Source organism: Pelodiscus sinensis, chromosome 1, assembly GCF_049634645.1.
Source record: "Pelodiscus sinensis isolate JC-2024 chromosome 1, ASM4963464v1, whole genome shotgun sequence".
NCBI lineage: Eukaryota > Metazoa > Chordata > Testudines > Trionychidae > Pelodiscus > Pelodiscus sinensis.
Genome location: NC_134711.1, coordinates 98,953,269 through 98,979,601, shown reverse-complemented (window position 1 = coordinate 98,979,601; position 26,333 = coordinate 98,953,269). Strand labels below are relative to the sequence as shown.

Below are 26,333 nucleotides of genomic sequence, written 5' to 3'. Positions count from 1 at the left end.
CACATGCTTGATTAAGGGACAATTTCTGCCAGCATGATTGCAGCTTGGACTCTCTTTTCACTCTGAAGTCCCACCTGCCTACACTGAGAGCCAGACTTTGCTCCATAAGCAGCCTTAGTTTAGCTTTTTAGGACTCAGCCTTTCTGAGATTTCAGCCCACAGTGAGCCCTTCCTGCTCATGGCAACTATTAAAGATGAAAAGGGAAGCAAGAAGAGAGGACACTGAAAGAAAATGATTCATTTGATCTTTGCTGATCATTTTTTGTTTCCACTAACAAACAAAAACAGTCATTTCCTTCAGTCAGAAGTGGTCAAATTAATCTTTGCTGCACTGAATCAATGGAGATTAATCTGGTTTAAGAGGACTTTCTAATGAACATGGAAACAGAAGGTGAAATCCTAGCCCTGATTAAGCCAATCAGAGTTTTGCCATTTCCTTTACTGGGGCCATGGTTTCACTTACTGTCTTTTTGTTGTTGTTGCTATACCTATCCTTGAATCAGTGCCTAGAAAACCTTAAATCACAGCTGCTCAGCAAAAACATGCCAGGGTGTGTAGCTTTCTTCTGTAGTATTATTCAGAGAGGTGACATGTGACAAAGAGAGAACATCTTTGATAATAATGATAGCTGAGACCAGGTCTGATCTGAGTAATTAACACCTGGCGGGCAGCCTCATTTTTGGATTGAGGGGAAAAAATGGATCTTTAGGTTGTAAACTAAATGTTTGCCCTAATAAAGTAAGTAAATAGATCATCAGATTAAGAAGATAGAATGTCTGAGCCAGGTAAGGTAAGAGGGAGAGCACATTGGGGACTGTTTACTATGAACTAGATAACAAGAGAAGTTAAGGATGTAGAGATGAGGCAAAGAGGAACTTGAATCATGGCCAGTGTGTGGACAGTGCATGCTGCGCAGAGATTGGTTCCTGCAAAGTAACCAAACTGGTCCAAAAATGTATGCTACTCTGTACAGTAAATGCAATGAGCAGTGTCATGTATATATAGGAAGACGGTTTCTGTGTAACTTTGGAGCTGTGATGTATTCTGCATCCATCTCGCCCTGTGTCTGGGTCTGATTAACTCAGCATAGCCGTATGCCCAATAAAGAGACCCAAGTCAAACTGAGTTCTTGGGAAGCCTAGAGGAATGAGGTCCCAGAGGGAATCCCAACAAAAGTGGTCATAGCTCCCTATCCAGGCACAACCCTTTGTTGCTCATTACTTGAATGGAGAGATCTGACTCCAAAGAGTATTTGCTAGAGATTTCTTTCCCCCAAGTGTAATGTCATGGGTCGGGCACAAAGGAGATGGTAAAAGGATTACCAGGATTTATCTCAGGAAGATATTACTGCCCTTTCATGTTGTTCCTAGGAAGGAAGAGGAAGAACCAGAATAAAAGCATTTGAAGACAATCCTAGCTGAAATCCTATTAAAATAACATCTGGTATCTGAAGAGGTATTTAGGTAATAAAAGGGGTTCGTGGTTTTTTTACATGAAACTTCTGGGCCCTATCTTTACCCGGGCTCCTCTCCTGTGAGGTGTTGTGCACTTTCACCTCTCCCTGACTTTAATAAGAAGAATGGAGGGTGCTCAGCACCTCAAAGGGTCACACCCTAGTTCCCTAAAAAGGGAAAACTACCATCAAACATCATTGGGAGTTTTGCCTGAATGAGGCTGAGTTGAGGCTGCTCATGGAAAAACTCCCTGCTTTCACTGGGGGGAGGGGATTGAGATAGTACCCAAAAGATCTGAGTGAGATTATGGGGTCTAGGATGTGCCTATGGGTGTGCCTACACTACAGGGTTTTGTCGACAAAAGTAGACTTTTGTCGAAAAAATTATACCTGCGTCTACACTGCCGCTGAGTTCTGTCAACATAACGTCGACAGAACTCAGCAGTTTTGTCGATGGCTGTAAACCTCATTCTATGAGGAATAACACCTTTTGTCAACAGAGTTCTGTCGACAGAAGGCGTTACTGCAGCTACACTGTCCTTTGTGTCTACACGGTCATGTCAACAAAGCATCTTGCTTTGTCGACAGAACTGGATGTAGTCTAAATTCTCTTTGTCGACAGCAACTTTGTCAACAGTATCTGTCGACAAAACTTCTGTCGACAAAAGCCTGTAGTCTAGATGTACCCATGAGAGGGAAATTGATGCCTGACTTTTATATAGGTGCACTGTGGGGGAGGAAGTACACACGAAGGCTTCCTCTCCCCTCCCCTCCCCTCCCATCCAACCTACATAAGGTCAGGCATAGTTGCTGCTCCTGAGCTGGAAGTTGGACCCAGCTTGCTCCCTTCATCCATCCAGTGCTCCAAAAGGGGAGGGAGAGAGATTGGGGGCTAATCACTCTGTAGAGAAGGAACAGTGTAGAAGAGACGGGGAGGGAATTCCACTTCCTGAAGCTGTATAGCAATAGATCCCTGCCAGGGAAATCAGGGCTACCCCAAGGACAACATTACTTCACACCAGCTGTCATGTTGGACTGTCTCTCTTTGGCCTTAGTCTTTAATAGGGGGCAGCAGGATTTGGTTTATTGCTATTAACCAAGATATAGGGGAGCTTTGGGGTGGCAATGGTGGGGTGTTGACATTAGCCGTGACAATCCACACGTCATTAGTTATTTTGTTACATGGTCCTCTCTCAGCAATTTTTACCCAGTCAAGACAATTGAGAATATGGTCTCACTTCACGCAAAGGGTCCATTTAGCCAGCAGTTAATACGTGCCCAGTAGATGTTTTAAGAACTGGCTAGTCAATTATTGTAGAGTTCAACAAGTCAATTGTTAGCTTATAACCAACCTCCACCCCTTCTAATACAGCATCCATAGGCCATCATATTACTCATGTCTGCAGGCCCACCAACAGGAGACAGAAGGGGCAAAGGGAGCAGTTGTCTTGCCAGCAATTCAGAAGGGCCCAGGGCTCCAGCCACTGCTGAAGTAGCAGCTCTGGGCAGTGCTGAAGGCCGGGGAGAGGCTGTGCACATGGTGCTCTGGACAATGCTGAAGGCTGGCTGTCCTTGGCCCTGCCCCATTCACATAGGTTTGTTTTTTTTTCCCTACTGGTATTACAAAAGTGACATGCATATAAAGCAAGGGCATGTGAAGTGGTTTGAGTGCTGATTGTGAGAGCCGTGCACTCCTTCCATGCTGCTACAGTTCAGATGATGCACTCTGCAAATTCCAAGTACGCAAGAGCAATGAGCAAAATTACCCTATTGTGGGAGACTGCCTTGGTTATGACAATCTTGCAGCCCACTGAGATGAAGGAGGGCCATAAGTGGCCCACTCATTAGCTTAGGTTGCCCCTCCCCGCTATAGGGTGACCAGAGAGCAAGTGTGAAAAATCAGGATGGGGGTGGGAGGTAATAGGCACTCATATAAGACAAGCCCCAAATAGTAGGACAGTCCTCATAAAATCAGGACATCTAGTACTCCTACTCATCTGTGCTTGTGTGGTTTCTTCATAGTATTTGTGTATGTTAGAAGCAAAAGGCACCATGCTAGATGACTTTGGTAGCTTCCTGAAAACTCTGTATGGAAATATCGCCTGTTTGAGCAGCAGGAACACTGCTCATTTGCAGAAAATGAACATGCCTACTACTCTTTGGAAAGCAAGACAGGGCAACCAAAATCTTTTAGCCTCAAGGGAGCTAAATGCTGATTAAGTGTTTGCAAGATCAGGCCCCTAATCTTGTACTTTCTATAAACATTCACAGACTAGTACCACTGTAGTTCCATCACCAGTTCCTACAGCCCCACTTATTAAATATCAGTGAGTGCCTGCTAACCAAATATTGAAAACAGCAAGATTATTTATATTACAAAAGAGCCAAGAAACATCAGTCAAAATCAAAGACTGAGTATACTAGGTATTGCACATACACATGGAGTGTACGTGAATGCACAGTACCTGTTTTTGTCAAGCGCTTATCCCAAAGGGCTTACAGGACAAATAGACGAGACAGATAAAGGATGGGAGGGGAAACACAGCTACAGAGGTCAGCCAGAAAACTGCTTTACTGAGGGGAATAGAAGTAGTTCAATAAGGCTGAGTAGTTTAGGCAGATAACACACAATTTCATAGTTAATATTATCACAGTCAATATTTTTTTACCAGCGTCCTTCTTCTTTTTACGTGAAAGCTCGTGAACAGTTGCTCCAATTTCGTTTCTCAATGTCTTGATTATCTCCGTGAGAGCAGAGGTGTTCTTGCCGTCCAAGTTTATGAAGAATTCATACTCATCTTTGTTGACTCGGGAAGGCCTGGACTCAATATGAGTCAGGTTTATACTTCTTTCCTGAGAGAAAGGAATTATGGGTTGAATGTTGATACTATATATGCCTTACGTAGCATCCCAGAAGGCTGAAAGGAATTATCATTTAACCACATACGGCCTCTGCACCACAATAATCTCCACAAGAGGGAGCAATTATGTAAGAGGGCTCTACATCCTTAGGTGAAATTCACCCCCTGCGCATAGACAACACAGGGCCTGTGTACTACTAAATCCTTCAAAGTAGGGCTGAAGTTGGACTTAAATGGTGCAGGCTTTGTACGGAGGTGAATTTCATCTCTGATACACCTAGAACAAAAGCTGCACACAGGCTCTGGACATGCCTACTCCGAATCCACACAGAGTTCAAGAAATCCTCCCATGAAGAGCAAAGAAGTGAGAACAGGCACATAGATTTAAGTTATTTATAATGACAATGAAATTAGTTTTGGCAAAGCAAGGAGAGGGACATTTAGGGATCCAGATCTCAAGGGACTGAGGATGGAAAGCCATGACATGCCCTTGCTTCTGAATGGCAAATACAGCTGCTTCACACCCTGCTGCAAGTTGTGTGCTGTGACTGCAAGGATAAAGCAATGGACAGTTCCTTGAAACCTGCCTGCTTACTCTCACCACTCCTGCATTGGCCCCAAATGCAACCAGCTAGGGGAGCAGCTCAAGTGGCCAGCTGCTCTAAGTTCTTTTGTTGCTCTCTTCTGCACCCCTTTGTGCTGCATGGGGCAGAGAGGTGCTGGCCTGGCCATCAACAACACAGCAACGGCCTCGTTCACCTTGCTCCACATGCCAGCGCAAAATCTGGTAGGAAGCAGCACTGCTGGATACCTTCTTTGGCTAAATACCAAGACAGTAAGTTGAAAAGTTCAAAAGCCAAGGGCTTCTCATGAAAGATGCTCCCCAGTTGTGTTGTCTGAATGCAGAGAATGCATTTAATTGGGCTCAGCCCTAGGGACAATTTGTTTTAGAGCCATACAATTCTGGATAGCGCACAGACCTTACTTTGTATTTGCTTTTGTGGCTGGATGGTAAGAGTTCATTACAGCGCTCAAGACTTGGAAGTTCAAATGACTTGAAACTAGATTTCTTTTGACAGAGACCAGACACAGTGGGTTGTAATCTGAAGTCAGTTGGGTCCCTATAAATCCACAGTAACTCCACAGCCAAACCAGAATGCTCTACTACTAACATGGACAGTAACATTTTACATTCTCTGTGTGCAGGTGCAAATGGTTGCATAGAGACATCGTGTTCTGAGATTGTACAACACCTACCACAATAGATCCATGAGTGGTGTTCCCACATACCACCATAATTAAAAACAACAACAAAAGAACAAGTGAGTGGAGAGTCAAGCCCACCGCCTGTACCAATCAGCAGAGGGGCAGTACAGATGGAGTTCTGTCATAATTAGGGCTAATCATTTACCCTCAGGGTAGGCGCTGTAAAAAGCATGCAAACATTCATAAAATGTCACAATACCTTATAAGAATAAATGTTGCTGGGAATAGATACAAAAAGGAGAAGAAACACTGAATTAGTCTGACAAAATGGCCTCCTGAAATAAAGGACTAAGTTAAAACAGAAGATGTGGAACTGAAAATTAATTAACGAATACAAAAGCATCAGCTATTTGGCTTAATTGGTGGACTGACAAATAAAGGGATGGGCTCTTCCACCCTCTGTTCCCTTTTGTGGGCCATTAAAGAAACAAACTTTGGAGGGAAAAGAGAACAACCCGGATGAACAGTACTACAGCAAACTTAATGAACTGATCATGATGGTGAAAGATGTCCTGAACAGAGTGGGCCATCTTTTCCTGACCTACAGTCTGTACAGAGGTAACGGAAGGAAGAACAATCATGATTCTTACCTGGCAGACAATTACTTGGGAACCATTCCCAGCTGGCAGAGTTTAGAGCAGATGCCCTAAATTGTGCCAGGGCCAGGAAAGAACCAATCTCAGAAACACAGAGTCAGCTGTCTAGTAACCCTTTCTCCATCAACATGCTCCTGGCCCATCAGCTCCCAGGCAAAGCAGAGAATATGGGGCAGAATGTGGTCCAAATAATTGAAATTCTGATACGTTAAAGGCCCACGGGGCTTGAATTAGAATCTGATGGCAGGAAGTGATGCCTTTAATTCAAACTATCTTTTGAAGAAACAATTAGTGAGTCGCTTTTGAACTGTATATATCACATTGTAAATTATGGAACTTTATATAATCTATACCTATGCTTGACAATACACATAAGAATTAGCTGTTCAAAGTTGTATTTTCGTTTGTATTAAACCAACCTTCTTAACTACAGAAGCATCTTTTACTGATTACATTGTAAACAAAACTGATCTGTAATCCTTATGTCCATTTCTATTACAATCAGTAGTTTGCTCAGAGGAACACAGTAGAGAAAAAATGGTCCTTATAAGATAGTTGCTTTAAAAAATGTTGTAGCCATCTCAGCCCCAGGATATGAGAAAAACAGGTTGGATGTGGTTATCTTTTGTTGCACCAACTTCTGTTGGTGAAAGAGACATGCTTCCTTCGTGTCTGAAGAAATGCCCTGTTGAGAGCATTCTTCACTTCCTGTCCTAAAATCTTGTATGATACAAAAAAACAGACTTTACAATGTAGCGTTATGTGCTCTCAAACAAGTTTTGCCTTTCATTCAAGAGCTGACTGACAGGCTATGTCTAGACTACAGGGTTTTTTTCAGGATAGCAGAGGTATCCCAGGAAAATTCAACCCCATCCAGGGAACGCGTCTGCTCTTCTGCTTTTTTTTTTTTTTTTTTTTTGCAGAAGAGCAGACATTCTTTCGGAAGCCCTGTCTTCCTCCTTCCATGAGGAAGAAGGGCTCTTCTGAAAGAGGAGGCTTTTCCAAAATTTGGCCCAGTGTAGACAGGCCAAATTTTGGAAAAGCCTCTTCTGAAAAAACTATTGGAAAAAGGTATGCAAATTGTGGAGCGCAATTTGTGTACCTTTTTTCTGATAGATCAGTGTAGTGTAGACCTAGTGTGAATTACACACATTTTCTTTGCTCATTGCTGAATTATAGAGAAATATATGGCTGCCCTTTCATAAAGAGTGCTTTGGGATCCTTTTAGAGCCATATAAGTGTAAGTTACATGCATTATTGAAAAGAATTTCTGTCTCAGAAATTGAACTTTTCAGATGGGTAGTTTTGCAGATTCATGTTTTCAGATGTTTTGTATAGGTAATAAGCATATTCACTTCCAAATATTTTCAGCAGCTGTTACCTGAATTTGTATTCAGCACCTAATTTCATTTTGATACAACTTCTCCACCTGGTGTCTACTGGTGGTATTGTAATTATATTTTGTATGATTCAAAACTTAGGACATAGCTTCTGTTTGCCAGTTCTTGAAATTTTGTTCCTCTCATAGACTCATAGGGTACGTCTAAACTACATGCCTCCGTCGACGGAGGCATGTAGATTAGCCAGATCAGCAGAGGGAAATGAAGCCGCGATTAAAATAATCGCGGCTTCATTTAAATTTAAATGGCTGCCCTGCTCTGCCGATCAGCTGTTTGTCGGCAGATCGGGGCAGTCTGGATGCGACGCGCTGACAAAGAAGCCTTTCTTGATCGGCACAGGTAAACCTGGTTTCACGAGGCATACCTGTGCCGACCAAGAAAGGCTTCTTTGTCGGCGCGTCGCGTCCAGACTGCCCCAATCTGCCGACAAACAGCTGATCGGCAGAGCGGGGCAGCCATTTAAATTTAAATGAAGCCGCGATTATTTTAATCGCGGCTTCATTTCCCTCTGCCGATCTGGCTAATCTACATGCCTCCGTCGACGGAGGCATGTAGTTTAGACACACCCATAGAGTTTAGGGTCAGAAGGGACCATTATGATCATCTAGTCTGACCCCCTGCACAGTGCAGGCCACAGAATCTCACCCACCCCTCTTAGAATAATCCTCTCACCTATGTCTCAGATATTGAAGTCTTCAAATACTTTGAAGGCCCCAAGATGCAGAGAATCCTCCAGCTGTGATCTGTACCCCATGCTACAGAGGAAGGCGAAAAACCTCCAGGTCTCTGCCAATCTACCCTGGAGGAAAATTCCTTCCCAACCCCAAATATGGCGATCAGCTAAACCCTGAGCATGTGGGCAAGACTCACCAGCCAGACACCCAGAAGTTCTCTGTAGTGACCTATTTCCCACTGATAATGAATGGTCAATTAGTTACCAAGATCATGTTCTCAAACCATCCCCTTATCATAGAATCATAGAACTGGAAGAGACATCAGAAGGTCATCAAGTCCAGCCCCCTGTTCTAGGCAGGACCAATCCCATCTAAATCAACCCGGCCAGGGCTTTGTCAAGCTGGGACTTAAACACCTCTAGGGATGGAGACTCCACTACTTCCCTAGGTAACCCATTCCAGTGCTTCACCACCCTCCTAGTGAAATAGTTTTTCCTAATATCCAACCTGGACCTCTCCCACCACAACTTGAGACCATTGCTTCTTGTTCTGCCATCTGTCACTACTGAAAACAGCCTCTCTCCATCCTCTTTGGAACCTCCCTTCAGGAAGTTGAAGGCTGCTATCAAATCCCCCCTCACTCTTCGCTTCTGCAGACTAAACAGACCCAACTCCCTCAGCCTCTCCTCATAGGTCATATTCTCCAGCCCCCTAATCATTTTGGTTGCCCTCCGCTGGACCCTCTCCAATGCGTCCACATCCTTTTTGTAGTGGGGGGCCCTGAACTGGACACAATACTCCAGATGTGGCCTCACCAATGCCGAATAAAGGGGAATAATGACATCTCTGGATCTGCTGGCAATGCTCCTGTTTTACTTCATTTGATGTTTTACTTATAGCTCCAGCTTCTGGAGCCAAAAGGAGAATTTGGGTGTTTGCTGACTTTCTTAAAAGTATGGTTTTTGCCCTCCTGGTTGTAGATGAAAACTTGACAGAGGGCTCTCTAAAGCTCCATAAGCCAGAAGGCAAATTAAAAATACCCATTGTTACTTTTAAGTCAATCTAACAATTTTGGGGCCCAGCTCCCGATTTTTTAAAGTCTGGATATTGTGCTTACACTTTAACCTCAACCCTCAGCCCTGGCTCAGATTCATCTGTGTGCCAGTGCTAGTGCTGGCACTGGGAGAAAAAGGAAACATCTTGCATCTCCCCTATTCAGGAACAACAGGGGCCAAGCTAATTTTGTACCTTGCTGTAAGTGCTCCTCTTGGCTATTGCAACTGTGCAGAATTCCCAAGAGTTGGGCAAACCCTGGCCAGTCCTTTCCCTCCATCTCAGCAGGCCCTCCTCCTGCCTTCTGCCTGCTCTGGAAAACCTGCTATGTGAAGGCCTTCCTGAGGTGGGATTTATGGCTTCTTTACAGCACCTTTGTGACTATTTGACCAACTGAGAGGGGCTTTAGCACATGAGTGAGTTCTCCCCCTCCCCCCCTCAGAATTGTTCAGTTGCAGAGATGCTTAGAAGTGTATAGCTGTCTGCCTGGCATTTATTTCAAGGCATTGTACTTTCCATTTAAATGTTCAGCATTATTATCTAGTAACCCCGCGTTTCTCAAACTGTGGGTCCCAACCCCCTGGGGGGCGAGTCACAAGCAGCTTAGAAGGGGGTCATGGTATCACACAGTTTGAGAACCTCTGTCGTAACTAATAATAACAGATTCCACCATTAGGATCAACGATTGCTCTCAGTTTGTACTATGCAGTCTTAAGTGGGGTTGCCAGTGCAGCAAAGGAAGGGTTTATAGCTGGTGCATGTTATTTGGAAATAGGTACTGATATTGGGAGTTATGTGTGTGCGCTGTAGAGAGAGAGAGCGGTCCCATTTATACCACTAATGTACTGAGTTAAATTTTAGAGACAAACGCAAAACTTGACCATTCCTGGGTAACCTGTATGTGCTTTTCCTCTTGTGTTGAAAGCAATCCAAAATTCAGCAAACGCCCAGTACTTTCATGATGGCCAAAAAGATAAGGACCACTTTGAAGTTTATTTGTTGAACAAAGGTAGTTCCCTAAACAGAAAAAAATTGCCAGTCATCTTTGTTGGCTCAGAAGCCAAGAGATCTGACTCAATAATACCATTTACTTCTGGGCCAGCGTCCTATATCTTTGTTCTCATCATGTAACAGCTTACTGCCTGAGTATAGCCATGTAAATCAAAAGGCATTGCTCTGTGTAAGCAAGGCTATCAGAAGCTAGCCCTGAGGGTGAAGTTCTGCTATTTGAAAAGAAAACATTACTCAACAAATGCAGGGCAATTTCTATTTGAAAGTGAGGTAACAATTTGAATCATGTTATTCCACCATTTTTAAACCTAGTAATCATTTTATCCACCTGGTTATGGGCTGGACTTTCCTTACCTCGCCTGGCTAATGTTTAACTCATCCATGATTTTCTGTGAAGGGATTTTTTTGTCTACCATATTGTAAAATCACTCTGGTGGTCAAATCTACTAGTGACTTCCCATCTGTTTCTTTATGGCATACAAACAGATTCTGCCACCCTTTCTTATAATGGGGTAGTACCTTACTCTGCACATAGTCCCATTAAGATCAGCAAGACAGGATGAATATTATTCAGCCTTAGTCATGGTGGCAGAACCTGGTGCTGTCGCACCTATGTGATTGGTCACCTGAGTCAAAAGGCGTTGCTTCTGCTACCTGACTGATTGACTTCCAAATCCACAAAGAGCTTTCAGATCCCAGCTTCCAAAAGAGAGACACATGAGTACTTGAAAACACATACACAGGTGAACAGAAGAGGAATGGCCCAGTGTGAGGATGCTAGCCCAGGACACACAAAGTCTGGGCTCTGTTCTCTGCCAAAGACTTCCTAGGTGACCTTGGGCAAGTCTTTTAGTCTCTTTCTGTGCCTTAGTTCCTTTCCCCTTCTAGAAAATAAGGATAATAGTACTTCCCTAACTTACAGCAGTGTTGTGAGGCCATGAAAAATTGTGAGGTGTTCTGCTGCTATACTCATGGGGGCCATCTCAGTTCTTTTAGAATATTGAAGATGTGTATGATATGCATTTGCAGCACTTCCCTTTCCACAAACATTCTGGTGAATGACATTTTGCCTGTATGAATGATCACTGATCTAGTGCTTACAGAAGTTAACGGGAAGACTCACGTTTACTGTACTGAAGACTGGACTTACATTGTAGTAAATAAGAACGTGGAAACAGACTTCCTTTAATCCTCCAATGAACTGCCAGTCTGGGACTTCTGGGGTAGGGATGGTGGATACATAGCTTCAGGCCCAGGTCAGGTTGGTAACCATTTGCTTATAATGGTGGAGCTGGATTCATACCCAGCTGAAAAATGAGCCTCTGACTCCATGCAGATTTGCCTCACTATGCAGGGGAGATTGGGAGCCTTGCTAGTGCGGAAGTGGAGCTGGGTATCAAACAAGCATTCGTGGGTACTGAGTAATGCTTGAGGAACACATGCACTCAGCCAGCTCGCTGCCTGGTTCACCAGCTTACCTGGGTGGTGACTCCTTCAGCCTCCATTCCAGCATTCCATCTGGCCCTGGCATTCTGCCCTATGGCTTCCAAAGTGTGGGACAAAACACTAGCGCCAGATATTCAAAAGAGCTCAGCATCCTGCTTGCTCTTCATGTCCTGAGATCTTCTGAAAATGTGGCCATTTATTTTGCTGCCCAAATGGGAAGGAGCACCCCTGAATAACCTGGTGGGCGCTGAGCACTTTTAAACACATGGCTTTATGCCTGATGTTGAAAACCAAGAGATTCCCAATGTAAAGGGATAACTGGTCACCCTACACATGCATCCCATCCTTTGTTGGGGGCTAGAATGGTTATCCACCTTGGCTGATTGCACCTCTCATATTTTGTGTATTGAGCCAGGGCCCTGTCTCTGAAAACTGATGGAAAGAGCATGAATCAGGAATAAACAGAAGACAAAAACAGATCTACCCTTACAATAGTTAGAAGCATAGAAGCCAAGGTACATAGAAAAGATTCAAATTTGGTGGTAACATTCTAGCAGATAAAACACCAGTTTCTATTAACACATGGGTGGGCAATAAAAGAATGGCAGCCTTCCAGGGCTAGTCCTTGGTGGGCCGATGCCACTATGTTTACCTGCACCTCTGCAGGTATCAGACAACGGCAGCTCTTGTTGGCTGCAGATCGCTGTTTGCAGCCAACAAAATTGTGAACCTGCGGAGGTGCAGGTAAATATAACGGTGGGGGCCCACCAGGGATTAATCCTGTGGACTGGCTCTGGCCCGCGGGCCAGAATTTGCCCACCCTTGCTCCAGCAGGTGCCTGTGTTGCAGTCTGGTTCTCCCAAAATTATTTCCCCCCCTTTGAGAAGTGTTCCTTTTTAAACGTGCTGAAGATCTTTTGATAGACTATAGCAGGGCATGACTGCTCAGTAGAGCATCCTTCTGAGAATGGGGGGTGATTATACAGTGTCCTTCCCCTTCTCCCTCTACCTTCCTCCCATTAAGGCCTCTGTAACAGAATGCTTGTCCTGTGGACTGGAAAGCCTGGGCCCAAGCCAGTCCTGATTAAAAGATGAGCCCCACCTGAGAGATGAAGATTATTTACATGTTAAAGGCAGTGGGAAGCTGCAAGGGAAGAGCATGGTTGAGAGAAGTAGTTGAGGCTGCCAGAGGTAGGAGGCCTGCCAGTAGGCACTTGAAGCCCAGGAGAAGCAATTGTCTGTCTGTGGAGTGAATGGCTGTTTTGGGACTTTGAGTTCTGTGTTTGACAAGTTTTGTTGCCAGCTTAGTGGAGAGTGAATTAAATAATTTGATGCTGTGCAGGTGGCTGGCAACTTTGTGACTCTTAAAAGCTACGATGAAGGGGAAGTAAAGGAACATAGTGGCCACAGCACTACAGATTCTATATAACAATTACAACAGGCTTACCTGTCTTTGTGCCCAACTGAGCCTTATTTCTTAATACATATCACCTCATCAAGCTCCCCAAACAGAAAGATTTACTTCATTCTAAACCCTAATTCACCCATTCTTGGGCTCTTCTTCCTTGAAGCATTTTTAGTAATACTGCTCATTGTTTAAAAATACCATTTTCCCCACCACCTCTCTGTTCAGGTCATCTCTCCCTGGCTGTGTCTAGACTGGCCAGTTTTTCTGCAAAAGCAATTGCTTTTGCAGAAAAACTTGCCAGCTATCTCCACTGGCCGCTTGAATTTCCACAAGAACACTGACAATCTCATGTAAGAAATCAGTGCTTCTTGCAGAAATACTATGCTGCTCCCCTTCGGGCAAAAGTCCTTTTGCGCAAAAGCTTTTGTGCAAAAGGGCCAGTGTAGACAGCACAGTACTGTTTTCCGCAAAAAAGCCCTGATTGCGAAAATGGCGATCGGGGTTTGTTTGCGCAAAAGCGTGTCTAGATTGGCACGGACGCTTTTCCGCAAAAAGTGCTTTTGTGGAAAAGCATCCGTGCCCATCTAGACGCTCTTTTCCGCAAATGCTTTTAATGGAAAACTTTTCCGTTAAAAGCATTTGTGGAAAATCATGCCAGTCTAGACGTAGCCCCTAGGTTCTCCTTCTGGAGGACAATGTCTTCTCACATCACATTATGTAGCCTGCAACCTTTCCCCAAATGGTATCTGCTCAATGCTCTCTCTCTCCCTGGAGACAAGCTTCTTGCCTAACCCTGAGCCCTGTGGTTTGGATAAAATTATGGTGGAATGGATGCCCAAGTGATTGAAAACCCATAATAAAAAAGCAGACATTTGCTCTCAAACTGAGAAGACATCTATTTGGATCCTGAAGGAATCTCTTCTGAGTCCAATGCAAATTATATTTTCATTAATGACATGGATAAGGGGAGAGTCTATGCATACAATTTGAAGATGACATCAACTAGGAGGAGTTGCAAGCACTTCAGAGGACAGAATTAGAATCCAAAGTATCCTGCTAAACTGAAGAACTGGCCTGAAATCAACAAGATTAAATTAACTAAAAAAAGTATAAATTACTGACTTAGGAAGAAAAAAAATCAAATGCACATACTACAAAGTGGGAAATAACTACCTATCCAGTTGTTCTGCAGATAAGGACCTGGGGGTTATAACAGATCATACACTGAACATGAGCCAACAATGTGAAGCAATAATAAAATAGGCCAATATGCTGGTGCATATGAACAGGTGTTCCATGTGTAAGACACAGGAAGTAGGTGGTCTGTGCTACACAGCACAGGGGAGGCCTCTGCTGGATGACTCTGTCTAGTTCTGGGCACCACCGCTTACGCAAGTTGTGGATAAATTGGAGAAAATCCGGAGGAAAGCAACAAAAATGATAAAAGGTTTAAACCTGACCTATGAGGAAAGGTTTATAAAGAAGATGATGCTCTGTTGTTCTCCCTGTCCAGTGAAAGCTAGCGAGTAATTAGCTTAAAATACCACCAGGAAAACTTAGGTTAGCTATTAGTAAAAACGATAAAAGGTTAGATAAGTGCTGGATCAGGTTACAACCGGAGGGTGTGCAATCCCTCTCATTGGAGGTTAAGAACAGTTTAGACAAAACCCTTGTCAGCAATGGGCTAGGTTTATTTGGTCCTGACTCCATGCAGGGGAGATGTACTGCTTATGCAGTGGAAAGGGGAAAAAGAAAGGAAAAGCTGCTTGACTAAAGCCTATTGAAAGTGGGGACTGGGGGGGCTAAGTGTAAATGGCTTGTGTCCCCCAACTCTGACACTGTCAAATCTGCTCAGTCCACTCTGTCTCTCTGGTGTTCCATGGTTAGTGCTGGGGGTGGAGGGCTGAGATCTCAGGGAGAATGCTGAATACAGCGTCATCCCCTTCCAGACTCACAAGTCTTTCCTCATATAAATTAAAGCTGATCAGTCTCTTGTTCCCTTTCTTGTCACAAGACAGGGGCATGGAAGAGATCCGCAGGAGCCTGGCAAATGTGCTGATATGGGCCCCTCAAAGCAATGCAGAGTCTCTGTGCAAATGTCCACACATGGAGTTAATAAGAAACAACTGAATGTGTAAACAATGGCTCAGACAGGCACACTGCTAAGTGGAAACATTGTTGAAGGGCATACTGCAGTTCAGACTGACGCTCACTCTGTAGCTCTAATAGTTATTATGTAATTTACTCCCTTTTTATGTAATGAATTGAAAATGTCCGAGGACATTTTTTTTTCATTTGTACTATGCCACTACATAGAAAATATGTACTCTGAAGTTCATTACCGTAATTTGCCTAAACTATTCCTCCCAGAAACAACTGTTTAGAGTTCTAAAAACCTAATAAAACAGAATGGTTTTGTTTGGGATTATGCACACAGCCCTGTGGGTTATAACTAAGGCTCCATGTTTTTAACCATTATCCATTCGGGGAAATGTGTGTGTGCACATGTGCGTGGAAAACATCTTAAGAGCAAATGCAGCTCTTTTCATCCCATAGGACCCCAAAGTGCTATTACATATCTTGAGCCTAATTCTCAACTGCCTCCCACCTTGTGTAGCTCTCTACATCTGTGCAAAGTGGATGTAAAATGCTGCCATTCTGATCCAATAGCATTTTACACAGTGGCTGCATCTAGACTGGCATGATTTTGCAGAAATACTTTTAACGGAAAAGTCTTTCCATTAAAAGTATTTCCGCAAAAGAGCGTCTAGATTGGCACGGATGCTTTTGCGCAAAAAGTGCTTTTGCGCAAAAGCATCCGTGCCCAGTTTAGGCGCGCTTTTGCACAAGAAAGCTCCGATGGCCATTTTAGCCATCGGGCTTTCTTGCACAAAAAATTAAGTCTACACTGGCCCTCTTGTGCAAGTATTCTTGCACAAGAGGGCTTATGCCTGAATGGAAGCATCAAAATATTTGCGCAAGAACCACTGATTTTGTACATTACAAAGTCAGTGTTCTTGCACAAATTCTTGTGGCCAGTGTAGACAGGCGGCAAGTTTTGCGCAAAATCTTGCCAGTTTAGATGCACCCAGTCTGTTTGGAGGCAGACTTCCTTGTGGCCTTGGTGAAGGTGGGATTGGAAATTTCTCTATGGTCAGGGATTGCTGGTGAGATCCATGTGTAGATAGGCCCTAAGCTTTCATTTCAGTGGCTGAGTTAATGTCCAGCCCTTTCAGCTTTCCCAGAAATCCTCACCAAGGGAACTGAATGTCCCTGTGAAGTGCTGTCTGCAGAGTGCTGTCTGGCCACTTTTTCATTTGTTACATTTTTTGGTCCCTTTTTTCTCCCTGGTATCTCTGGGGTGCTGAGTCCTGCCTCCTGCTGCTCTGAGTCTGAATTCACAGAGCCCATGAATAACAGAACATGCTGCCCATGACAGACATGGAAACATCCCCTTCCAAGATAACAGAGGTCGAAGGGGAAGCTGGTAGAGGATAGAAGCAAATGTCAGAAATCTGAGGGTTTTCAGAGACGTTCTCCCTGCTACATGCTAAGCTCTACACGAAGGCTCCCTGGGCTCCATCCATGTCCCTGACCAGCCCTTTCCCTATTTTCACAGAAGAGAAGCAGGCATAAACCAAGAGGCAGAAGATTGTAGCTGAATTTCAGCAACTGCAACTGTTCTTAGAGGAACAACAGCGACTCCTGCCCTTAATTATATTATCTTTATAATAATACCCTTATACATATGAAATATACAGACACGTGCACAGGCAACACACTCCCCAGGCTAGTCAACTGCCCTTAAGTCAGGATCATGTGAAAACAGGGGGGTAGTTTGAATGTCCTGACATTATAAAGACACAGAAGCAAAATACTTACCTCAAATATGCGCAGAACTTTAGCCAATGCCCCAACCTTTTCTTTCAGAGAGAAAATCAAAGAGATCATATCATTTTTATATGTGTTTTCTTCAATGTACATAGTCTCCTGAAAGATAAAACAGACTCCTTTAAATTCAGCTATACAGGCCGGGCCCCATTCTGCTCTGCAGTAAGACCCCCCTGATCCTCCTCCAGTGACTCAAAGGGGACATCTCGCTGCTTCATACAGACAGCTGAGCATTGCCCCAGCATAGGGGGTATGCCGAGGCAGAGCCAAAGTGTACTCTGGCCTGTTGGGAGCTGCTCTGCTAGTGCAAATTAAAACAGCATTATGACTACTGTGCTATATGCTGGGGATGAGCCACTCCTCCCCACAAGGCAGTCCGAAGATTGGTATCATTAAGCCCACAGCAATGTCCCATTTCACCACTCACACACACCAAGCTCACGTCATGCACACTTAACACTCACGCACATTTGAGCCCTTAACGTTCTTTTATCACATACATTGTGAAAAGACTTTCTTTTTCAATTTTCCTTCCATTAAATCCTACCCTTAGGATTCAGCAGAGCTACATCTCAAGAAGCGACAGTGCAGAGAGCCATCACTAGGACTAGGCATCACTTACACCCTCAAAATAGCACTTCAGGGATGATTTTCAGGGGCGAGGGGGGAGGACACAAACTTAAGGACAGAGTGCAGCAAGAGTCAACACAAGGATTTATGAATAGGGAAGGATGGTCAGATATGCTTTCATTTATATTCATTCAGAACATATTAAGTTGTCTTCCTCAAATGAAGAAGCACAATTGTTGCCAGGAACTGGCTAAGATATGTTGGGCCCCCGTTGCCATGGCATCTAAGCACCTCACAATCTCTCTTGTATTTATCCTTACAAAATCCAATAGCAGGGGTGGGGAACCTAAGGCCTGGGGGCTGGATGCAACCCTCATTTGCCTGGATCTGGCCCCCAAGGCTCAGGGCCCCCCAACATTGGGGAGCCTGCACTGGCACGCCAACCCCATCCCCCCCCCCACACACACACCCCACCACTCCACCGCGGAGCTGGGGCACACAAAATCTACTAGAATGGGCGCCCCTAGGCTCTGGTGTGAAAGGGGAATGTGGGGAGTGTCTTTCTCCTTCTCAGTTGAGGGCCATGTCAGTGATGAGGGGTGTTTTTTTTATTTGCTTCACTTCTATGCAGCCCCTGACTGATTTTTCTGTGGGTTGAGGGCCCCCGATCCCCAATCCTGCCCAAGTGCAATAGTATCTTTGTTTAAAAAAAAAAAGTTGAAACTGAAGCACAAAGGCCCAGATCCTCAACTATATTTAGGGATCTAACTTCCATTTAAATCAGTAGGCATCTCACTTGGTTAGGAGCTTTTGAAAATTTCACTAAGTGCCTATCTCCATCATTAGGTGCTTTTGAAAAATCTGACCCAAAGTGATGTGGCAGAGGACACACAGGAAACCTGTGACAGAGTAGGGAATTAAACCCATGAGTCTCAAACTAGCACCCAGTTCAGTGGACCATCCATTCCATTTCTCTCTCTGGGTACATCTAGACTACCGCGTTTTGTCGACGGAAGTTTTGTCGACAGTATCTGTCGACAAAACTGCTTTGTCGACAGAACCCCGTAGTCTGGACGCAACCCTACAGGCAATAACACCTTCTGTCGACAGAACTCTGTTGACAGAAGGTGTTATGCCTCGTAAAATGAGGTATACCAGCGTCGACAAAACTGCTGAGTTCTGTTGACGTTATGTCGACAGAACTCAGCGGTAGTGTAGACGCTGGTATAGTTTTGTCGACAAAAGTCAGTAGTCTAGACACGCCCTCTGAGACAATCTTCAGAACTGTATTTTTAGAGACATTTCCAGACTTCATTGCTCATGCAGGGGGGAAAGAATAGGTAAGATACAGCACTTACTAATAGCAACAAGAGATTCTGTCTTTCATTGGGTAGCCAACACTGTCCCTGAAGTAAAAAAGGAAGGACTCATTGAGGGACAATATTTCTTGGTGTAGTGATGCACAGAAAAATGCTTAATTTAAAATAAATTGTTACTTCTCCAGACCAGCTGTTGTAGTTGTGCTATAGTGATCATAGATCACCAAAGGCTGAGGGAAATTTTTTTGCTTGGTGCTGCTCCCTGTGGGATGCTTAAGTAGCCCAAAGAGGATTCTCCAAGGATACTCTAGAGGATTCTCCAGAGGGTACAGAGGTGGTACAGATTGTAAGCTATTTGGAGCAGGGACTGTCTGTATGTTCTGTGTTTATATAGAGCCTAGCACAGTGGGGTTCCAGTCCATGACTGGGGCGGCTATGGACTATAGTAATATAAACAACAATACACCACCTTTCAACTGAGGATTTCAAAACACCTTACCATCATTAACTAACTACAGGTCACAGCATGGTAGGTAAGGGATGTAAAGAGGTCACTTCACCACCCCAATAGAGAGTAAAACAGCAGCTCTTTAATAGCGCACAGCAGCACCATGCCGCTGTTTAGGATGGGAAGTGAAAAATACCAGCACCAGCACAAGCTGCAGGGCATGTGGGGGCGTAATTGAAAGTAATTATGCAAAGGGAAGTTTGGCCAGGACAAGGATTAACTCTCCTTCTCTTGCGGAAAAGGTCATTCGAACTGTAATGTAGACAAGAGATCGGGACGTGTTTTACATCTCCTTAGTTTCCCGCATTATGCCAGGGCATTGGTTTTTTGCAGATTTAGAGACTGTCTACATGGCACAGTAAATCTGAGTAAACCTCCCCATAGCCAAGTCCTATCTACATTACTGTGTCCTCACTGTTTCTGCACTGACCAAGATGCATCATTCTGAGGGCATAGTTCATGGTTCTTTGTGCTGAGATGCACTAGGATTCTTTCCCAGTCTATTAACTGTGAACTGAGTAAGAAGAACTTAAAAAACAACAAATGGTCTGGTAGCACTTTATAGACTAACAAAACATGGAGATGGTATCATGAGATTTCGTGGGAACAGCCCACTTCTTCACATGACCCATTGGTGGACTGTCAGCATGTGAGTGCTCTTGCCTGCATCGTCATTGCAAAGTGGGCATGTTCTAGACAGAGCTAAATCACAGCCCTAGCTTTAACTCATCCCTCCAGTTGTGCAAATGAACATGGGATCAAAGTGCAAATAAGCCCATGCTTGAGTGGCCTGGGTATGGATGGTTTGGGGCAGATTGGGCAAAAACGTGTATAGATCCACAGGCTAAAAGACTACAGTGTAGGTTTACCCCTAGGTGGAAAGATTGTCGTCTATTGAATCAACAATGCTTCCTGCAACATGTTTGTTTTCTGGAGCTGCTTACACAAATGCCAACCCATTCCAACTCTCCTTAGCTTGTGAAACCTGATGGGAACAGCAATAGGAGACAGTATGTCATCAGACTAATGAAAGCCATTCACGCAAAAAGCACTTGTGCAAGAAAAAAGTCAATAGTCTCAAGATTTAATGGAGGAAAACATTTTAACCAATGAGAAACATAGTTATAAAATATTAGCACCAGATGAGTTTGCTGTTCTGGAATCAAGTCAAGTTTTCTTGGGGAAAAACAAATCTATTACACAAATGTCAGGCAAGTAGAGAGGGTATTTAAATGTAAAAGTCTGTGTGTTCTAAAACATTTTAATTGCACTATTGCCTGGTTTTGGAAATAACATGCAGAGCCCTCTACAGATCCTCATAATAGGTTCAAATGAATGTGTCTGACAAAGAAAGAAGCTGTGAGTTGTCTGGGTATATAATCGGAGGTGCAAAACCTGCACAGTAGCTATAAGCAAACTGATTTTAGATTATGTGATTTTAATCACATACTCAACCCTAATACATTCTCTTTGCCCTCTAACTTTCATGTGTTGAATCAAGCCATGTTTTAAATGAAACATAACAGAAGCTTTTTGACTCTTAAAATTGGTAAAATTGTTTTGCACTGTGCAGTTCTTTATACCTCAAACATGTTGCAATACACCCAGGGTTTGCAAACTGTGGTGTATATACCATTGGTGGTATATGAGCTTGTAGAAAGCATACACTGTGAATAGGGCAGGTTGTGCCCTTTTAGGATAGTGAAGACTGCACAAGCCAGCTGAGTCTATGACATGACTCCTCTAAGGATTGAGGTACTCAAGGGAGTAGCAGATTAGCCAAAAAAAGGTGTCATCAGGGAACTACCTTCATGATCAAACCCAGCTGTTAAGTGACTCTCAAGAGAGATGGGGATACTGCCTGTACAGGTGAATTAGAGAGGAGCAGTTGTATTACAGTTAGCTATATTGGCTAGCACAGCAGAATTAGCCACCTTGCTATTCCTGATCATGTCACTGCTCAAGCAGTCTGAGCACCCCCGTGACATCTTTTGAATCATTTGTGAACATTTTGCCTTTAATTGCTCTTGGAATCTGGTACTTGTTGAAAATGAGAGTACCCCAGCTGGGGGGGAGGGGGAGGGCAGAGGCAAATAGGAGCGGAAGGTTGGGCAGAATGTGTGCAGTGGCCAAACTTTTATCAGAGGTGGGTAAAGAGGATGGAGGGAGAGGAGCAGATAAGCAACACCCAGGAGAGGGTGGATGAACCAAGATTTAAGAAAGGAAAAGTTGTGTTGCCAGACTGTGGTAGGAAAGGGAAAACTCTGGAACAGTGAGGAGCGGAGGCAGGAAGATTAAAAGATGCTGGAAATAGGGTAAGCCATCTGCACTGGTTGCCAAAGTAGGGTATGGGTAGCAGAGGGGCTTGTGTTCCTCTCTGAATGGTCCACGTCACCACCAGCATGGAGGTGGGAAGTACTATTAAAGGCAGAGTGGAGTATAAAGCCCAGAGCCTCAGCGTCTTGAGGATCTGTGCTTTAGGACCTACTCTTTGGTTCACCGTTTGAAGCCAAGGGGAGCCACAGGAAGCAGTTTCCCACAGTTTCCCTTGGTTGTAAATGGAGAACCACAGACAATGGGAACCACAAGACTCCATGGCTGAGGAACTGGTAAGAAAACAAACCGGAGTGGCCTGGTAGCAGATCTCCAAGTGGGTTGGTAGACCACTTTGAGAAACACTGGTCTAGGAGACTTGGTTAAGGGTAACAGTTTACTTACACCTCTCATCCCACAAACATTCATAATTTTCATACAGGTTTCAAAGAATTCCTTGTCAATTTTCACAGGTTCAACACGTCTGTGTGTAGTTTTATATCATGTCCTAATTTGGCTTCTCTTAGTTCCAATTACCTAAATTGGACTCATCTCAAAATGAACATATCTCACTGAGTTTTGTAGCATTTTTATTCCTTAAGTTTTAATTTTTCCCCATATGATAAATTCATTCTTTCTTCGGTTTCCTTTAATCTTCCAATAAGAAATTATTTTCTCAGCTGTTAGTTTGGCTTCTGATTTTTACTTTCATTCCTTGTGCACAGAATTTACTTCCCAAATATTCATAAGGACATTATCTTGTATGAAATCCCCACTACAGCCAAACTTCTGCTATGATTTTTACCAGTTATAACTTGTTAATAAGAATTTTAAAATACCATGCACAAGAAAGTTCTCACATAATATATTTCAAGGGTGATCTTCATAAATATTCAAAAGCAATAACATTTTTTTTAAAATTAAATATTTTGTTATTGCTTTGACAACCAGCGATTTAAGAAATGGGACAAGGCTCCTGAAATATTTGTGAGTCACCTTAGTAATAAACCAGCATATGAAGTTGAATTAATATTTAACGTGGGCTAGGAATCTCAGATCTTTTCTCTATAAAGAAACTGGAAGTCTGGACAACAAAGTTGCTCCACAGAAGAGGCAGCAGGGTGCACATAACTGTAGGCCACTCATTCAAAAAATGTGACTGTTCATAATTATGTAAAATTATTATTATAAATGTAAGTTAGAAACTATTATTAGTTTGCAGAAATGTATATGAAAGATGGTTATAATGAAACACCCCAACAAAGTAAAGAGAAATAGCAAATAATTTAATGAAATAATCAGTAAATCCTTTGTTAGGCATTCCTAATGAAGTCAGGTTTTGTGAAGGTAAATATTTCACTTTTGATGAAATTGCACACTTAAAAATACAAATGATAAACTAGTAAATACAAATGATAATACTAGAAGTTGTATTTCAGTGTTCACACATGAGAAGACTCTCAAAAACCACTGCTGTCAAAGGCACTGGGGAGATCTCATCTGGAATATTATATATACCATTCTGGTCAGCCAAGTTCAAGTGAAATGAATTGAGACTGGAACTGGTGCAGAGCAGGGCAAAGTGCAGCTGTTGGACTGTGATCTGGCCTGCTGGGATAATCACAATGAACTGCAGGGGTCTGCAAGCCTACCCATCTAGCTGTGAAGAAGAGCTCTCCAGCCAGCGAGGGGTAAAAGAGAGAGGCCTACAACAAAAAGGGTGCCTTTAAGGAGATTACTGAGGAAGGGTCAGAAGTGCAGCTAGCCCCAAACCATGACCTTATGTTCTCTTGTTTAAAGAGAAAGCATGCTTGTTTAAAATGAATGCTGACATAAGAAGTGATATGCTTGTGCATATATTGTATCTTGTATTTTAAAAAAATCCTTTACATATACAGGAAGTCTCCAACTTAACAATGGGTGATGTTCCAAAAGTTCGTTTGTAAGTCCGTTGTTTGGAACTTGGAATGCCTTTACCCATAGAAACAATGCTATAAATGATAGTTAGATTCCCAGGCTAGCCCACAGAAGCCTATTTAACCCATAATGTAGTTGAAATACAGCATATGCGATGAAAAAAGCAGAAATAGTTTATTTTATTTAACTCTGAATGCTGGTGCTTGAAGTTTAATTAGAGGAGGATGAGGAGGCAGGTGGAGACTTTGAAAGGGACTTCTTGGCATTCCCCGGCTGCCAGTGCTACCACCTCCCCCATTCAGGTTCTGTTATGGCTCCTGGAGGCAGCTCCATCCCCTGGCCACTTCCCCTCCTCCCCGGTGAGCTGCACCCAGCCCTGACTCACCAGGAGGTGGCAAGTGGTGTGAGCGCGGGCCAGAGGACTCTAGAGGAGCAGAGAACAATTATACAGCTGGCAACTGGAGGGAAGCAGCGGTTTCCCCTTCCAAGTGCCACTTCTCTTCAGCCACTGGCTGCATGACAACCTCCTGCTCCTCCAGTGTCCTCTGGCCAGCACTTGCACCACTCGCCACCGCCTGAGCCTCTTGACTACTCCTCTGAGGCCGCAGGTGAGCTTTTGTTTATATGTGCGGCCATTATAAGTCAGATATTTGTACCTTGAGGTGTGCCTGTATCCATATTGCAAGATTAGAGAGAGACCTCCTCCACCAGGATGAGCTACCCATGGGATAAAATGTGTGTGAGAGAGTGTGGCTAAAATTAAATAGGGAGGAGGGAGAATAGCAAAATCTGACAGAAGGGGATCCTTTTTTCAGAAGGAGGTACCTGTAGGAAAAAAGCTTGGAAGTTGCTAATTCTGATAAGGAAGCAGATACATATAGCATTAGAAGCTGCTACTGATGGCACATTCAGATGGTAGCTGTTTCCTGATGCAGGATCCTGGTGGATTGGAAAAGCCTGCCCTTGAATCCCAACTCTGCCCTAGGAAGGTGACCTGTGGACTTAATGCAGAAGAATAAGTTGAGAGTCCAGAGCAGAAAAAGATTTGCAGGGAAAGTCTCTCCAATGAGACCAGGGACTAGAAAACTTCATTTGGCTAGAATTGTGTTTCCAGTTTTTATGCTTTTCATTTATCAACACTGATTTTCATCTGCCATTTTGTGGCCCTCTTTGGCACATGCTTAATTCACTGCACATGAGTAGACTCACTGAACTCAATGGAACTATTCACATGCATAAAGTTAAGGGCATTCTTAGGTGTCTGGAAGATTGGGAGCTAGAAATCTTATTCCTCATTATAAGTGAAAGTATAAAAGAGTTATGTTCCATATTGCTCTCTCAACACTGGGTCCTATTAGGAAAGATATTCCTAAAGGTATATAAATGTGTGAATTAATGTAAGTATGAGCACTTTATGGCCTTATACTTTGCACAGTTTATTCCCGCTAAAGTATATTTTCTATCTTTTGAATTCTCAGATAGCTAGGCACAGCAATTTTGTATTCTTTTGGTTAACATCAATAATAGTTGAGTGCTATTAAACCTGTCACAAATTACTATACTGTATATAGGTCTCATGGGCATCTAAGATGAAATCCTGAGAGTGTGCCACAAATCCACAGGATGGTCCTGAGGAAAATATTTTGCATTTGGAGCTTTAAACTACTGTTACTTATGTAACACACACAGCACATAAACACATGCATGTGCACACACACACGGCATCAGTCCTAAATAATTTGCATCTCCGGACACAATAGAAGATCCAAAAGAGTTCTGGAATACATTAAACTCAGCAATTTGCTCCCATTCTGTCCTTTTAAGATAGTAAAATCAAAACAAGATGGTTGGCTTAAATGCCATTTTAGACCAAACTATCACCCTACATACAGGCAGCATATGGTTGTTTGGACCCAAATGTTTTGCAAGAAAGTGTAATACCAATATAGTGAATGTTTTGCATAGAAGCTGCTGTTTGCCCTTCAGACACACAATATGTTCTAAAACTTGGAGATCTACAGTGCAGATCTAAGAGACAAATATGAATCTGATTTGGAAATCTGCCTTTCATGGATCTTTAGCATACACTTTGGAGTTTGTTAAATTAAGAATGCAGAGTGAGAAATCCCAGCCCCATTACAGACAACTGAAGTTTTGCCTTTGACTTTTGAGGGGAGGGAGCAGAATTTCACCCAATGTTGCTAAACTCCAGAGTTGGAATATTTAAAATATATTCCTACTTCAAAACATGACAATAGAGTAAGTTTTTCAAAGGCACCTACGTGATTTGAGAGTCTAATCTTTCATAAGTGTCTATTTTCATAAGTGTCTCAGGCACTTATGAACCTAAATTCCATTGACTTTCAGGAAGTCATAAGGTGTGGCTACACTAGACATAAGGTGTATCTACACCTGCAGCTGTCACGAGTCAACTGAGGCTATGTCTAGACTGCAGGCTTCTTTTGGAAGAAGCTTTTCGGGAAGAGATCTTCTCGAAAAACTTCTTCTGAAAGAGAGGCTGTGTCTAGACTGATTTTGCGGAAAAACTTGCCAGCTGTCTACACTGGCCGTTTGAATTTCCACAAGAACACTGACGATCTCATGTAAGATTGTCAGTGTTCTTGCGGAAATACTGTGCTGCTCCAATT

At 43.3% G+C, this 26,333-nt stretch overlaps 1 protein-coding gene across 2 annotated transcripts in view; it reads right to left on the bottom strand.

Moving 5' to 3' along the window:
- PAH (phenylalanine hydroxylase) overlaps positions 1 to 26,333 on the bottom strand; it is a 58,407-nt gene that overhangs the window by 30,193 nt on the left and 1,881 nt on the right. Inside the window, exons 2-4 of one of the 2 annotated variants that reach the window (XM_075938926.1) lie at positions 18,987 to 19,034; positions 17,050 to 17,157; positions 4,123 to 4,306 (exon numbers count right to left, since the gene is read on the bottom strand). In XM_075938926.1, coding sequence (XP_075795041.1) covers positions 4,123 to 4,306; positions 17,050 to 17,157; positions 18,987 to 19,034 — 340 coding nt within the window. The remainder of the gene's footprint in view (positions 1 to 4,122; positions 4,307 to 17,049; positions 17,158 to 18,986; positions 19,035 to 26,333) is intronic. The other variant, XM_075938936.1, reaches the window with a different exon arrangement.